Genomic DNA, 13,921 nt, shown 5'->3' with positions numbered 1-13,921 from the left:
GGGACGATCCTGGCACCTATAACTCCAGTTTCTTGGGAAGTCCCGCCTGCTCTTTCCCGGTCGCCAAAGATCAGGACCTTTTGGACTTCTTCTTGGAACTGAAGGTATGTCCCTGTGTTGCCAGCGTACTGGGACAGTACAAAAGAGTTGTACATGGCAACCTGTACCATGTAGACCGCAACTTTCTTGTACCATACCCGTGTTTTCCGCATGGCGTTATATGGCTTGAGGACTTGATCAGAAAGATCAACTCCCCCCATATACTGATTGTAGTCTAGAATACAATCGGGCTTGAGGACCGTTGTTGTGGTACCTCGCACAGGGACAGGTGAGCTGCCGTTACCATGAATAGTGGTCAGCATAAGGACATCCCTCTTATCCTTATACTTTACCAGCAACAGGTTTTCATGTGTAAGGGCACGGGACTCACCCTTGGGAATAGGTGTCTTCACAAAATTTAGAGGGAGGCCTCTCTGGTTTTTCCGCACGGTCCCACAAGCGGACGTGGATCTGGCGGCAAGGGATGTGAAAAGAGGGATGCTGGTATAAAAGTTGTCCACGTACACGTGGTAACCCTTATCCAGCAATGGGTGCGCAAGCTCCCAAACGATTTTCCCGCTAACACCCAGAGTGGGGGAACAATCTGGGGGTTCAATACGGGAATCTCGTCCCTCATACACTCTAAACTTGAGAGTGTACCCGGAGGTACTCTCACAAAGTTTATAGAGCTTCACGCCATATCGCGCCCGCTTCGAGGGAATATACTGGTGGAAGATGAGTCTCCCCTTAAAACTGATAAGAGACTCATCAACCGAGATGACCCCCCCCCCCCCCCCAGGCATTTGCACGGGATGCCTGTTGAATGATTTCAGCAGGCATCCCGGTCCGATCCCCGCCCGGCGCACGGCGGGGACCAGAACTGCCCATGACGTAACTGTACGTCCTTGGTCCTTAAGACCCAGGGTGTCGGGACGTAAAGTTACGTCATGGGTCCTGTAGAGCTTAATAACGGGTGAAGTAACAGATGCTAACGGCTGAATAATGTCTGTCCAAATAACAGGCATATTCATCCGTTAAGACCCGTTATGACATCAGTCATATACGGACGTTTAAACACCTCTGCCTACAGACTCCCGCAGCCAGGACTACTACTACTCCCATCCTGGAACAGACTTGTTTCCATGATGGGAGTAGTAGTTCCCCGGCTGCGGGAGTCTGCTGGTGGCTGTGGAGGTTACATTAGTGTTTGTACTACTACCCCCATCATGGAACAGTCTGTTCCATGATGGGGGTTGTAGTACAAAGACTGAGGGATTGATCGTACTGGGTCTTACTTCTGACACCCTATCCGAGCAGAATTTATTAAGCAGGGAAGCGGGCGGCATGCTCCGCAACCCTGCGATGTACACAATGTATTTTTTACTTTCATTTTTAAATTCCCCGTCGGGAGCCCTGAATGGCCGGTACTGAGGAGCCAATCAGGGATCCCAGTAGGGTTTTTAAAATGGACAACGTGAGGGGACATATGTATATTAAAAGTGTTGTGGGGGGGGCATAGAGCACTATATATCTTGCCCCCCAGCGCATTAATAAAAATATAACCCCCGTCAGCGCGTTAAAAAAAATATTACCCCCACCAGCGCATTTATGTATACATCTATACCCCCCGCCGGCGCATTCTGTGACCCCGCCGGCGCATTTGTCTTAATTTTCCATTGCAGTGCTATATGTGAATGGTATATCTATCAGAACACATCTAGCAGCCGCCGGCCAGATGATCCTGATAGATATACTATTCATTCATAGCGCTGGCGGCTGCATATGCATATAGATGTGCTGGGGGGCAGACATATAGCGTTATCTGCCCCCCACAGCGCTTCTATATACATATGCAGCTGCCGCGCTATGAATGAATAGTATATCTGTCAGCATCATCGGCCGGGCGGCTGCTGGATGCGCTGCTGACAGATATACTTGTCACATATAGCGCTGCATAAATGCGCTATATGTGTTATCTGTCAGCAGCGCATCCAGCAGCTGCCCGGCTGATGATGCTGACAGATATACTATTCATTCAAAGAGCAGCATCTGCATATGTATATAGAAGCGCTATGAGGGGCAGATAACGTTATATGTCTGCCCCCCCAGCACATATGCTACATATGCAGCTACATATATACATATACAGCCACCGGCGCTATTAATGAATAGTATATCTATCAGGATCATCTGGCCGGTGGCTGCTGGATGCGTTTTGATAGATATAACATTCACATATAGCACTGCAATGGAAAATTAAGACAAATGCGCCGGCGGGGTCACATTATGCGCTGGTGGGGGGTATAGATGTATACATATAAATGCGCTGGCGGGGTCATATTTTTATTAATGGGCTGGCGGGAGGCATATTATAAATGCACTGGGTATATAGATATATAGCGCTCTATGCCCCCCACCCCTGCAGCGCTATATATCTTGCCCCCCCCCCACAACACTTTTAATATACATATGTCCTCTCACATTGTCCATTTTAAAAGCCCTGCTGGGATCCCTCAGTACCGGCCATTCAGGGCTCCCAGCGGGGAATTTAAAAATCAAAGTAAAAAAATACATCATGACCGCTAGGTTGCGGAGCATGCCGTCCGCTCCCCTGCTTAATAACTTCTTATTGCATCGGGTGTCAGAAGTGAGACCCGGTGCGATCAATCCCTCAGCCCCTGTACTACAACCCCCATCATGGAACAGACTCTGTTCCATGATGGGGGTGGTAGTACAAACACTAATGTAGCCTCCCCAGCCACCGGCAGACTCCAGCAGTGGGGAATTACTACTCACATCATGGAAACAAGTTTGTTCCATGATGGGAGTAGTAGTAGTCCCTCAGCACTGCAGGAGTCTGCTAATGTCACCTCTTCTGAGCATGCTCAGTAAAAATAACGTCTGTTACAATAACGGGAATTAATGCGTGTATTTTCTAACGTATGTCGGCCATGGACTTCAATATTAAAAATAACGTAAATTAATTTACCAGTTTCTTGTGATGGGCGAAAAATTAGCGCATGTCACGTTATTTCTCCCATCACAACTAACGTACGTTAGTCATGACGGGCTATAAAATGCGATAACTGGTAAACGAAAAAACCCATTGACTTGAATGGGGTTGTTTAACGTGCGTTAATAATTATATTTCAAACGTACGTATATTAACTTTATAGTGTGAAAGCAGCCTAAAAAGGACACTCACCTATCATGTGCCTTTTCTAATAATTTCTAATAATAATGTTAACATTCACAAGTGTTTTCTCACCAGTTGTTCAGTCTCTAATTGGATTCACCTTAAGCAACTATCATCCATCTCAACCATTAGCAATGGAATATGATGACTTACCGTGTAAATGCACCTTTTGTTGAAAGGAATAACTCGCTAGTTTTACATTTCCTGGAATATTCTGAACACTTTTTGAAAGTGGTAAAGGTGACACTTTTACCAGGCTAATTTTGTTTGGCCACACAATCGTTGATCAGAGACTGTGCCTATATACACAATGGACCTCATTTACTATTGCAAACCCGACATGTTTTGTCGGGTCGTGCGACAGATTCTGTCGCATTGTGCCAGAAATTCTGTCTGCGCCAGAATCTGCGCCAGAATTGAAAAAACCCCGACTAACTCTCCATTTTGCTAAGAAAACCCGAAAAAGGGGCGTAGCTGCCGGTGAAAGGGGCGTGGTCTCCGAAAAGGTGCGTGTGTCCGACATTTTCACAAAAACCCAACATATTTACTAAGGTTTCCACAGAAAATGTGGCGGATTTCAGCTGAGGAAAACCCGACAGATCAGAGCAGGTGTAAAAAAAGAAAAGTGTAGGGAAAGTGGAAAATGTAGGGAAACCTTAGTAAATACCGTGGAAAATAAATTGTAGGGGATTAAAACCCACAAAGAAACCTACACAACACTCTTAGTAAATGAGGGCCAATATGGATGATTATAATTCTGAAAATGTTTATTTGATCAGAAAAAAATATTATCTGCTTTATACATCATGATACACTATGCAACAACTATTTTTTGTCTATGTTCACACGGCCAATTTGTCCGCGTGGAATTCCCCATGAATATTCCGCACAGACAGTTTGCAGCAGCAAGTCCCATTGATTTCAATGGGATTCTGCTGCACAGTTCCCACAGCAGAGTCTCTGGCGCGGACATTCAGATTCCGCCGTTTGCAGAGAGAATAGACATGTCTATTCTCTCTGCGAATTCCGCAAGGAAATGCATTGCCATCTATGAGACATGAGTGCATTTCTGAGCAGTCCTAGCACCGGCATGTTCTGTCAGTGGAATGTCCACACAGAAACTTTCCGTGAATATACACTTTTCTATTACTGTTGCGCTTAAATAAAATCGCAAACTTTTTAACCAAATTAGTACGTTTAAAATCCCCCTATTTTGAAGACCTATAACTTTTTCATTTTTCCGTATAAGCGGCGGTATGAGGGCTCATTTTTTGCGCCGTGATCTGTACTTTTTATTAATACCATATTTGCTTATACAAAACTTATTACATTTTTTATAAAAAAAATTGGGAATAAAATGTCATAAAAAAGCAGCTATTTTGGACTTTTTTTTTTTTTTACGTTCACGCCGTTCACCGTACGGATTTTTCACATTTTTTTTTACTTTATTTTTTTACTTTTTTTTACTTTTATTTTTACACTCTTATAGCCCCCATAGGGGACTATTTATAGCAATCACTCGACTGCTAATCCTGTTTAGTGCTATGTATAGGACACAGCGCTGATCAGGGTTATCGGTCAACTTCTGCTCTGGTCTGCAGGAAGGCAGATCAGAGCAGAAGACTCCCGGAAGGCAGCGGAGCCAGGTGAGGGGACCTCCGTCTGCCGTGAAGGATGATCAGATCGCCGCGGCAGCGCTGCGGGCGATCCGATCATCCTGTTAAGTGACAGCGATGCTGCAGATGCCGTGATCTGTATTGATCACGGCATCTGAGGGGTTAATGGTGGACATCCGCGGGATCGCTGGCTGCGATCCACAGCCGGGACCTGCCGCGCATGATGCCGGCATCGCTCCGATGCCCGCGGTTATGCTCAGGACGTAAATGTACGTCCTGGTGCGTTAAGTACCACATCACCAGGACGTACATTTACATCCTGCGTCGTTAAGGGGTTAAAGGTGTACTCCAGTGGAAAATATTTTATTTTAAATCAACTAGTTCCAGAAAGTTAAATAGATTAAAAAATCATAATCCTTCCAGTACTTATCAGCTGCTGTATGCTCCAGAGGAAGTTATTTTCCTTTCGAATATCTTTTCTGTCTGACCACAGTGCTCTCTGCTGACACCTCTGTCCATGTCAGGAACTGTCCAGAGTAGTAGCAAATTCCCATAGCAAACCTCTCCTGCTCTGGACAATTCCTGACATGGACAGAGGTGTCAGCAGAGAGCATCCCTTTAAAGAAAGGGTATTAATGATTCCCAGTTAGGGAACCTTGTGTTGTTTATAAAGCATGAACCTAAGTGAGCAAAAGACATTTGTATCTCCTTACTAACCTGTATCCTATAACAAGGCAGCAGCCTGAAATAGCTGATAACATTGGAAAACATACTGGAATTATCTGGTATCAAACAACGAGAAGGTAGCTGAAGGTTTACTACCCCCTTAAAGGGGTACTCCGGTGGAAAACTTTTTTTTTTTATCAACTGGTGCCAGAAAGTTTAACATATTTGTAAATGACTTCTATTAAAAAAAATCCTTATCCTTCCAGTACTCCCTCCAGAGGAAGTTATTTTCCTTTCGAATATCTTTTCTGTCTGACCACAGTGCTCTCTGCTGACATCTCTGTCCATTTTAGGAACTGTCCAGAGTAGGAGAAAATCCCCATAGCAAACATATGCTGCTCTGAACAGTTCCTAAAATGGACAGAGATGTCAGCAGAGAGCACTGTGGTTATGATGTCAGCCGAGAGCACTGTGTTCCAAAAAGAAAATAATTTCCTCTGTAGTATTCAGGAGCTAATAAGTACTGGAAGAATTAAGATTTTTTTAATAGAAGTAATTTACAAATCTGTTTAACTTTCTGGCACCAGTTGATTAAAAAAAAAAGTTTTCCACCGGAGTACCCCTTTAAATATTTCTATTGCCTATAACAAAAGAAATATTGACCGTGGTCAATCTGTTTGATAACCGCATTTACTCTTATACAAGGGAGGTTACTGTTATTAATGTAATTTCCAGGATAGAAGGCACTTACATCTGTGTAATAAAAGGCCATTGGGAACTTCAGGACAAGGAGCCTAGTGCTTTGCCCCCACAAATACAGCTATATACAGTACTGGTAGGGCTCTTAGAATGCCCCAATCTCACCTTGAAGCTGCAATCTCTGCTTTTTGCTTGGCAATGTTACTCGCTCTTTCGGCTTGTTCCACAGCCCGATCCACTTTCTCCCGAATCTTGCTGGCTCTGAGTGGGATCAGATTTTTCCTCTTTCCACTAACCAGGACATTTTGCTTGTATTTCCCTTCCTCCTTGGTTCCATCAGGAAAAGTCATGCATCCGTACCCATGCCTCTTATTATTGGCCCACTCCCCCTCATACTTCAGACCGTCTGAGCGTTGACTTACTCCAAAACCAGATCGCTTGTCATGCTTCCATTCCCCCATGTAGACTTCAGTGGTGGTGGCATCAATGTCATCCTCAATCACTGAAAGTTCAGTTTCACCCTCACCCAGGCTGATGGTGGAATTTATATCACTTGCGGTGGAACTCACAGTGCTCATGCCGGCTTCACTGCGAAATGAGCTCTGTTTGCTCCTCTGGCTGGCGAGCGAGCTTTTTGATTCTGACTTGCGAAGCTTCAGGCCACTGAGGATGGACCTCCTGAAGATTCCTTTCTTCTTGTTCTTTAACATCTCAGCATCGCTATGGGCCATTAACACAAACCCCCCTCTAGAAACGGCTGGGCTGCCAGACACCCCGCAGGAGGCATCTGGATGCATTGCTGTCCCATTGGTGTGCTCGCTGCGGAGCGAGTTTATAGAGGTCCGAAGGGGGGACCTGATAACAGCAGCCATTCCATATGGGACACTCTGGCGCACTCCATAGCCCTGGCGTATTCCAGCTGCCCACTGCCCTTGGTAAGTACCTGGAAAAAACACAAAAAGGTGTCTTAGAATACCATTAGGTACACAACCTTCAAATTATTAACAAAAGATCCTGTTATGAACTTATTTCTTCAAACCACCTAAGACAACATCAGCTTTTACTCTGATCTTTGATTTAAATCAAGAAAAAAAATGATTGGACTGTGATGATGCCATTTATATATCCCATTATACAAGATATTGACTCATTATCGGAACACCACAATATACATAAATATAAATTTGTAAATATTTTATTGTATCTTTTCATGTGACAATACTAAAGAAATGACACTCTGCTACAATGTAAAGTAGAGAATGCACAGCCTGTATAACAGTGTTAAATGTTGTGTCCCCTCAGAATAACTTAACACATAGCCATTAATATCTAAACTTTGGCAACAACAGTTAATAAACCCCTAAGTGGAAATGTCCAAATTAGGCCCAATTAGCCACTTTCTCTACCTAGTGTCTTGTGACTTGTTTGTGATACAAGGTGTCAGGTGTGAATGAGGATTCTTAAATTTGGTGTTATCACTCTCACACTCTCTAATAATGGTCACTGGAAGTTCAACATGAAACCTCATGACAAAGAACTCTCTGGGGATCTGAAAAAATATTTTTTTCTCTGCATAAAGATGGCCTAGGCTATGAGAAGATTGCTAAAACCATGAAACTGAGCTTTAGCATGGTGTGCAAGACCATACAACGATTTCACAGGACAGGTTCCACTCAGAACAGAGCTTGCCATGGTTGACCGAAGAAGTTGAGCGCATGTGCAGAGATTGTCTTCAGGAAATAGACATGAGTGCTGCTAGCATTGCTGCAGAGGTTCAGGGGGTACACTACATCAAATTGGTCTGCATGGCTGTTGCCCCAGAAGGAAGCCTCTCCTAAAGATGAAGCCCATGAAAGCCCATAAACAATTTGCTGAAGACAACCAGCCTAAGGACATGAATTACTGGAACCATATCCTGTTCTCTGATAAGATAAAGATAAACTTATTTGGTTCAGATGTGGTCACGTGTGTGTGTGTGGCAGCAACCAGGTGAGACGTACAAAGACAAGAGTCTGTGCTTGCACTGGGGAACTACAGTTCTTTGAGTAACCATGAATGCCAGCATGGACTGTGACATACTGTCACTGGGCCACAGGAAGTATTCCAACATGATAACAACCCAAAACACACCTCCAAAATGACCAATGCATTGCTAGAGAAACTGAGGGTAAAGGTGATAACCTGGCCAAGCATGTTTCTTATTTAAAACTTGAAAAATAGACAGTCAAAAAAAAAAAAAAAAAAAGGGAGGGGGGGGGGGGGCGGGGTTTCTACTTGTTTTTCTGTCCTGCGTTTTTTTTAGTTGAAAAAACGCATGAAAAAATGCCAGTGTAATATCCTGCATCTGGCGTTTTTTTCTGGCGTTCTTTCATTTGTGTGAAAATTGCACCTTGCCAGTTTTTTTTTTGTACCCAAACTTTGTTGGGTAGAAAAAAAAGATGCCGTAGTGATGGAAAAATTTTTATTTAATGAAATTTATATATTTTATAACAAAATGTTAATTAATTTTTAACAAAGTATGTCTGTTTCACTTTTTTCTCTATTTAAATTTTTTTTTAGGTAGTACTACTACTACTCCCAGCATGGAACAGACTGTTCCATGATGGGAGTAGTAGTACCTGAACTAGTAGACATATCACCCCGGGTGTCAGTGGTGACACCCAATGCGATCATTCATAATATAGCAGAGATGCGGAGCAGCTCTATACAGCGCTCGCATCTCTGCACTGTACTCCGGCCAGTGATGTGAATAGAACATCACTCGTTCATATTTTCCACTTAGAGTGGTGATTGGCCAGATGGTTGCAGCCAATCACAGATTTCAGAGGGAAATATGAATAAGTGATGTTCTATTCACATCACTGGCCGGAGTACATTGCAGAGATGGGGAGCGCAGGAGAAAGCCGCTCCATCTCTGCAATAGACAGGGCGATCACAGCGGATGTCAGTAGTGATAACCGCTGTGATCTGTTTTTACCTGCAGGTACTACTACTCCCAACATGGAGCACACTCTGCTCCATGCTGGGAGCTGTAGTATCTACATTAATGGACAGATCGCAGCGAATGTCATTTCTGACACCTGTTTGATCTGTCTATTAATGCAGGTACTACAGATCCCAGCATGGAGCAGAGTGTTCTCCATGTTGGGAGTAGTAGTACCTGCAGTTAAGGAAAGATCGCCGGATGTCACTCCTGACATTCGCTGTGATCCTCCTGTATAATGTATAGATGCGGTCGGCCACTCTTCTATGGTCCCCTGCACTGACGTATATATACACATATTCCTATTTCCCACAAAGAGCTGTGATTGGCTGGAACCATCTGGACAATGCCAGCTCTCTGCGGGAAATATGAATAGGTGTATATATACGGCAGTGCATGGGACCATAGAAGAGCGGACGCCCGCATCTATACATTAAACAGGAGGATCGCAACGGGCGATCTGTCAATTAGTACAGGCAGTACAATGTGTTCCATGCTGCTAGTAGTAGTACTGCCTAAAAAAATTTAAATAATAAAGAAAAAAGTTAAAACACACACAAACTGCATTTTTATTATTGGCGGCTACATTTTTAGGTCCCCGCCCGCCCGCCCACATAAATTGATCCCTGTTTTAAAAATTAATAAAAATGTTGTTATAAAAAAGATACATTTCGTTAGATACAATTTTTCCTTCACTACTGTATCTTTTTTATTTTATTTTTTCAATGGAACCCTACGAAATTTTATTTAAAAAGGTATCTCCATCACTTTTTTGGATCGCTAAAGTCCAAAAAAGAATAAAAACTGCCTGCAAAAACGCCAAAGTTAAAACCCACATATCATTTTCTTGCCTCTTTTTCACTCCCATAGACTTCTATGGGAGAAAAACGCCATGATTTTGACAAAAAAAAAATCGCCAGTGGCTCAACATGCTAGGATTTTGGAAAACTACCAAGGAGCTGAAAAATGCCAAAAAAAGAGTGAAAAATGGCAAAAGGATAAAAAAAACGCCAAAGTGAAAAATGCCAAGTAGAATAAGAATTTTGCGATTTTTCATTGATTTACAGCTAACATCTGGCCGCAGCGTTTTTTGGCCGAAAAAACGCCATGTGGCAAAACGCCATGTGGCAAAACGCCATGTGGCAAAAAGAGTTGAAACTTAGCCTAAGGCACATTTCTTTCTGATTCCTTTCATTTGCTAAGTATGTTCTATAAAATTAATGCAGCTATCTGACTTGTGACAGGTAAAGGCCTGAGGATTATACATGGAGCCAGATGTGGCGACAGCTCAACAGAGATTTGCAGAAATGCAAACACTTAATTTAAGTACCCAGGAGCTGATGCAGTTGTGGCTGTTTGTACACACTGTTTAACAGATCTCATCCTAAAGGCCTGATCTTAATTTACACATCAAACTTGTCACCAGGTTTCTGTAGTTTCTTTTTCTAAAGGTGAACAGGTTTAAGGGAACAGAAAAGGTTATAAGGATAGGGGATAAGATGTCTGATTGCGGGAAGCCTGCTGCCCCCCCCCCCCCCCCCCATGCAATCTCCGTGCAGCACCCACATTCTTTGCGGGGCTGCTGCTCCAGTCTCGGAAACCTCTATGTTTCCGGGACTGGAGACGTGACGTCACGCCATGTCTATGGGAGGGGCGTGATGCCCCCTCCCATAGATATGAATGGAGGGGGCGTGGTGTGACAGCACAAGGGGGGCGTGGCGTCACGAGAGGGCGTGACGTCACGACCCCAGTTTCAGAAAAACAGAGGTTTCCTAGACTGAAGCAGCAGCCCCGCATAGAATGCAGGTGCTGTACGGAGATCACAGGGGTCCCAGTGGCAGGCCCCCTGCGATCAGACATCTTATATAAGATGTCTTTGGCCGAAATACCCCTTTACTATTCTATTCAGATGTTTTAGGCTAAGTTTCTACTAGTTTTTTTTGTCCTGCGTTTTTTGCGTTGAAAAAAAAAATGCATGAAAAAACGCCTTAAAAAATGCCAGTGCAATTTCCTGCGTCTGGCGTTTTTTCTGCCGTTTTTTCATTTGTGTGGAAATTGCACCTTGGCAGTTTTTTTTTTGGTACCCATAATTTTTTGGGTGCAAAAAAAAAAAAAAAAAAAAAAAAGGATGCAGTAGTGATGGAAAGAAATTTATTTAATGAAATGTATATATTTTATAACAAAATTGTAATTATTTTTTAATAAAATGTGTGTGTTTGACTTTTCCTTTACATTTTTTAGGTAGCACTACTACTCCCAGAATGAACAGACTTTTCCATGATGGGAGTAGTAGTACCTGTACTAATAGACATATCGTCCCAGGTGTCAGATGTGATTTTGGAAAACCGCCAAGGAGCTGAAAACCACCAAAAAAAAGTGAAAAAAAACCCCAAAAGGAAGTGAAAAATGCCAAGTGGAATAAGAATTTAGCGATTTCTCAATGATTTACAGCTAACATCTGGCTGCAGCGTTTTTTGGCCGAAAAAAACGCCATGCGGCAGAATTGGTGTTTTTCTTGGCGCTTTTCCCCCCAAAAAGTAGAAACTTAGCCTCAGTTATATCTGTTTCTGGAAGTGTTGGGTCAGATTCAATATGGCCTACAGTTCTCACAAGGACAGTCACTCAACTTTCCTATCTTCTACTCCTCTGACTTCAAATCAGTCTGCACTGTAATTCTGCCATGCTATTAAATATTATATTGGTCTGGTAAAACCCACAAATACAGCTATGTCTACATGAATAAAAAGGTTTTCCTCAAAGACCTAAGACCATCTAAGGACCATCTTCTGAATAAAAAAATAAATAAATCTATTTACCAGTTTAGTTAAGTTTGTTTCTGGGAAAACTAGGTGACAAATATTGTTCTTTGAACATATAAGGACAGTGACCCAGCTATCAATCCTGCTTAGTTATGTAGTGATTGTTTCTGATTCCCATATAGTAGAATAACTATGGCTATGTTCATTAAAGGGGTACTCCGGTGAAAACCTTTTTTTTTTTAAATCAACTGGTGGCAGAAAGTTAAACATATTTGTAAATTACTTCTATTAAAAAAAATCTTAATCCTTCCTGTACTTATTAGCTGCTGAATACTACAGAGGAAATTCTTTTCTTTTTGGAATGCTCTCTGATGACATCACGAGCACAGTGCTCTCTGCTGACGTTATTATAATAATAATAATGCTTTATTTATTGTTGTCCTTAATGGGATTTGAACCCAAGTCCCCAGCACTGCAAGGCAGCAGAGCTAACCACTGAGCCACCATGCTGCCCTTAGTATACATCTGCTATGCATGGTTGCTAAAATGGATAGAGATGTCAGCAGAGAGCTCTGTGCTCGTGATGTCATCAGTGTTCCAAAAGTAAAGTAATTTTCTCTGTAGCATTCAACAGCTAATAAGTACTTGAAGGATTAAGATTTTTTAATAGAAGTAATTTACAAATATGTTTAACTTTCCGCCACCAGTTGATTTAAAAGAAAAAAGGTTTTCACCGGAGTACCCCTTTAAATTCCAATGGCCCCCTCCCATAGACTTGCATTGAGAGGGCGAGGCATGACGTCACACAGGGGGCAGCGTTGTGACGTCACGATACTCTGGCCCCGTGGTCGTCACGCAACACACTCTGAGCCTCCAGCGCTGCGGAGAGCTTACAAAGGTGGGTGCGCAATGACAGCGGTGGGACCCCCACAATCATACATCTTATCCCCAATACTTTGGATAGGGGATAAGATGTATTAGGGCAGGAGTAGCCCTTTAAACCTTCATGATCAACAGTGAGCAGAGTCATATTCGCAGCTTGTGCTGCCCTAGGCACTCGGACTGGATACTGGTTTCCATTAGGGTAGGGTCACGCTAGCCATATTTCGCTGCTGCTTATTTTTTGCAGCTGATTTTGCTACCCATTGACTTAAATGGATAGGAAAGTACGTAGCAACAAATCCCTACCCTGGATTTTTTCATAGAAATTTGTCACAAATAAGCATCAAAAACTTTACAAAGAGATTTTTATGTAGATTTACCATAAATCTCTATCAGGGTATGATCACACTGCGGAATTCCAACGGAATTCCGTGAGAATTCCGCAAGTGGAATTCCATGCAGTGAACATTACCATCAGTGTGAATGGGTCTTCCGCGAGACCCGTTCACACTGTGGAAATTGTTTAGCGCAAAGAAGGAACATGTTCATTCTTTGCACGGAAGTCCGCGAGCACTGCAATGGTGATGGCACATTCCTACCGCCGAAGTATATTGGTCAGCGGCCACCAGACGGAATCTCCGCCCATGGAATTCTGCAAGCGGAGATTCCGCAGTGTGAAGATACCCTCATAATGAATACAGGGGTGTGGAAATTAGCGGGGGCCCCCAGCTACAGGAATCAGTTGGGGCCACCGGTTATGTACGAGTCAGGAGCCGCTCGATACACCCTGAGCACCATCGTCCTTGTCAGGGGCTTTCAGGTTTGGCCCTGCTTGCCTGAAGAAGGACTAGAGTCCTGAAAAATTCACCTGCTCAGAGCCCAGGACTGCATGTCCCGGGCATCGGGTGATATAATTTCCACATCCCTGTGAATATGATATAGCTGCAAATATGTATGTACATTTTTCAGCTGTTCTGACTTGTGTATTCAACCACAAGGTAAAAAGATTCTAGTTTTTCCCCCAGGCCACAGCATGGCAGCAGCAGCTACATTAAAGGGGTATTCCAGTGAAATATTTTTT

General features: G+C 43.1%; 1 protein-coding gene across 3 annotated transcripts in view; it reads right to left on the bottom strand.

The window, feature by feature from the left end:
- JPH3 (junctophilin 3) overlaps nt 1–13,921 on the bottom strand; it is a 222,454-nt gene that overhangs the window by 78,467 nt on the left and 130,066 nt on the right. For all 3 annotated transcript variants that reach the window (XM_056525540.1, XM_056525541.1, XM_056525537.1), the window contains exon 2: nt 6,382–7,159. In XM_056525540.1, the coding sequence (XP_056381515.1) occupies nt 6,382–7,159 (778 nt within the window). The remainder of the gene's footprint in view (nt 1–6,381; nt 7,160–13,921) is intronic.

Source organism: Hyla sarda, chromosome 6 (assembly GCF_029499605.1).
Source record: "Hyla sarda isolate aHylSar1 chromosome 6, aHylSar1.hap1, whole genome shotgun sequence".
Taxonomy (NCBI): Eukaryota; Metazoa; Chordata; class Amphibia; order Anura; family Hylidae; genus Hyla; species Hyla sarda.
The sequence above is the reverse complement of the archived record's forward strand: the minus strand, read 5'-3'. Positions and strand labels throughout refer to the sequence as shown.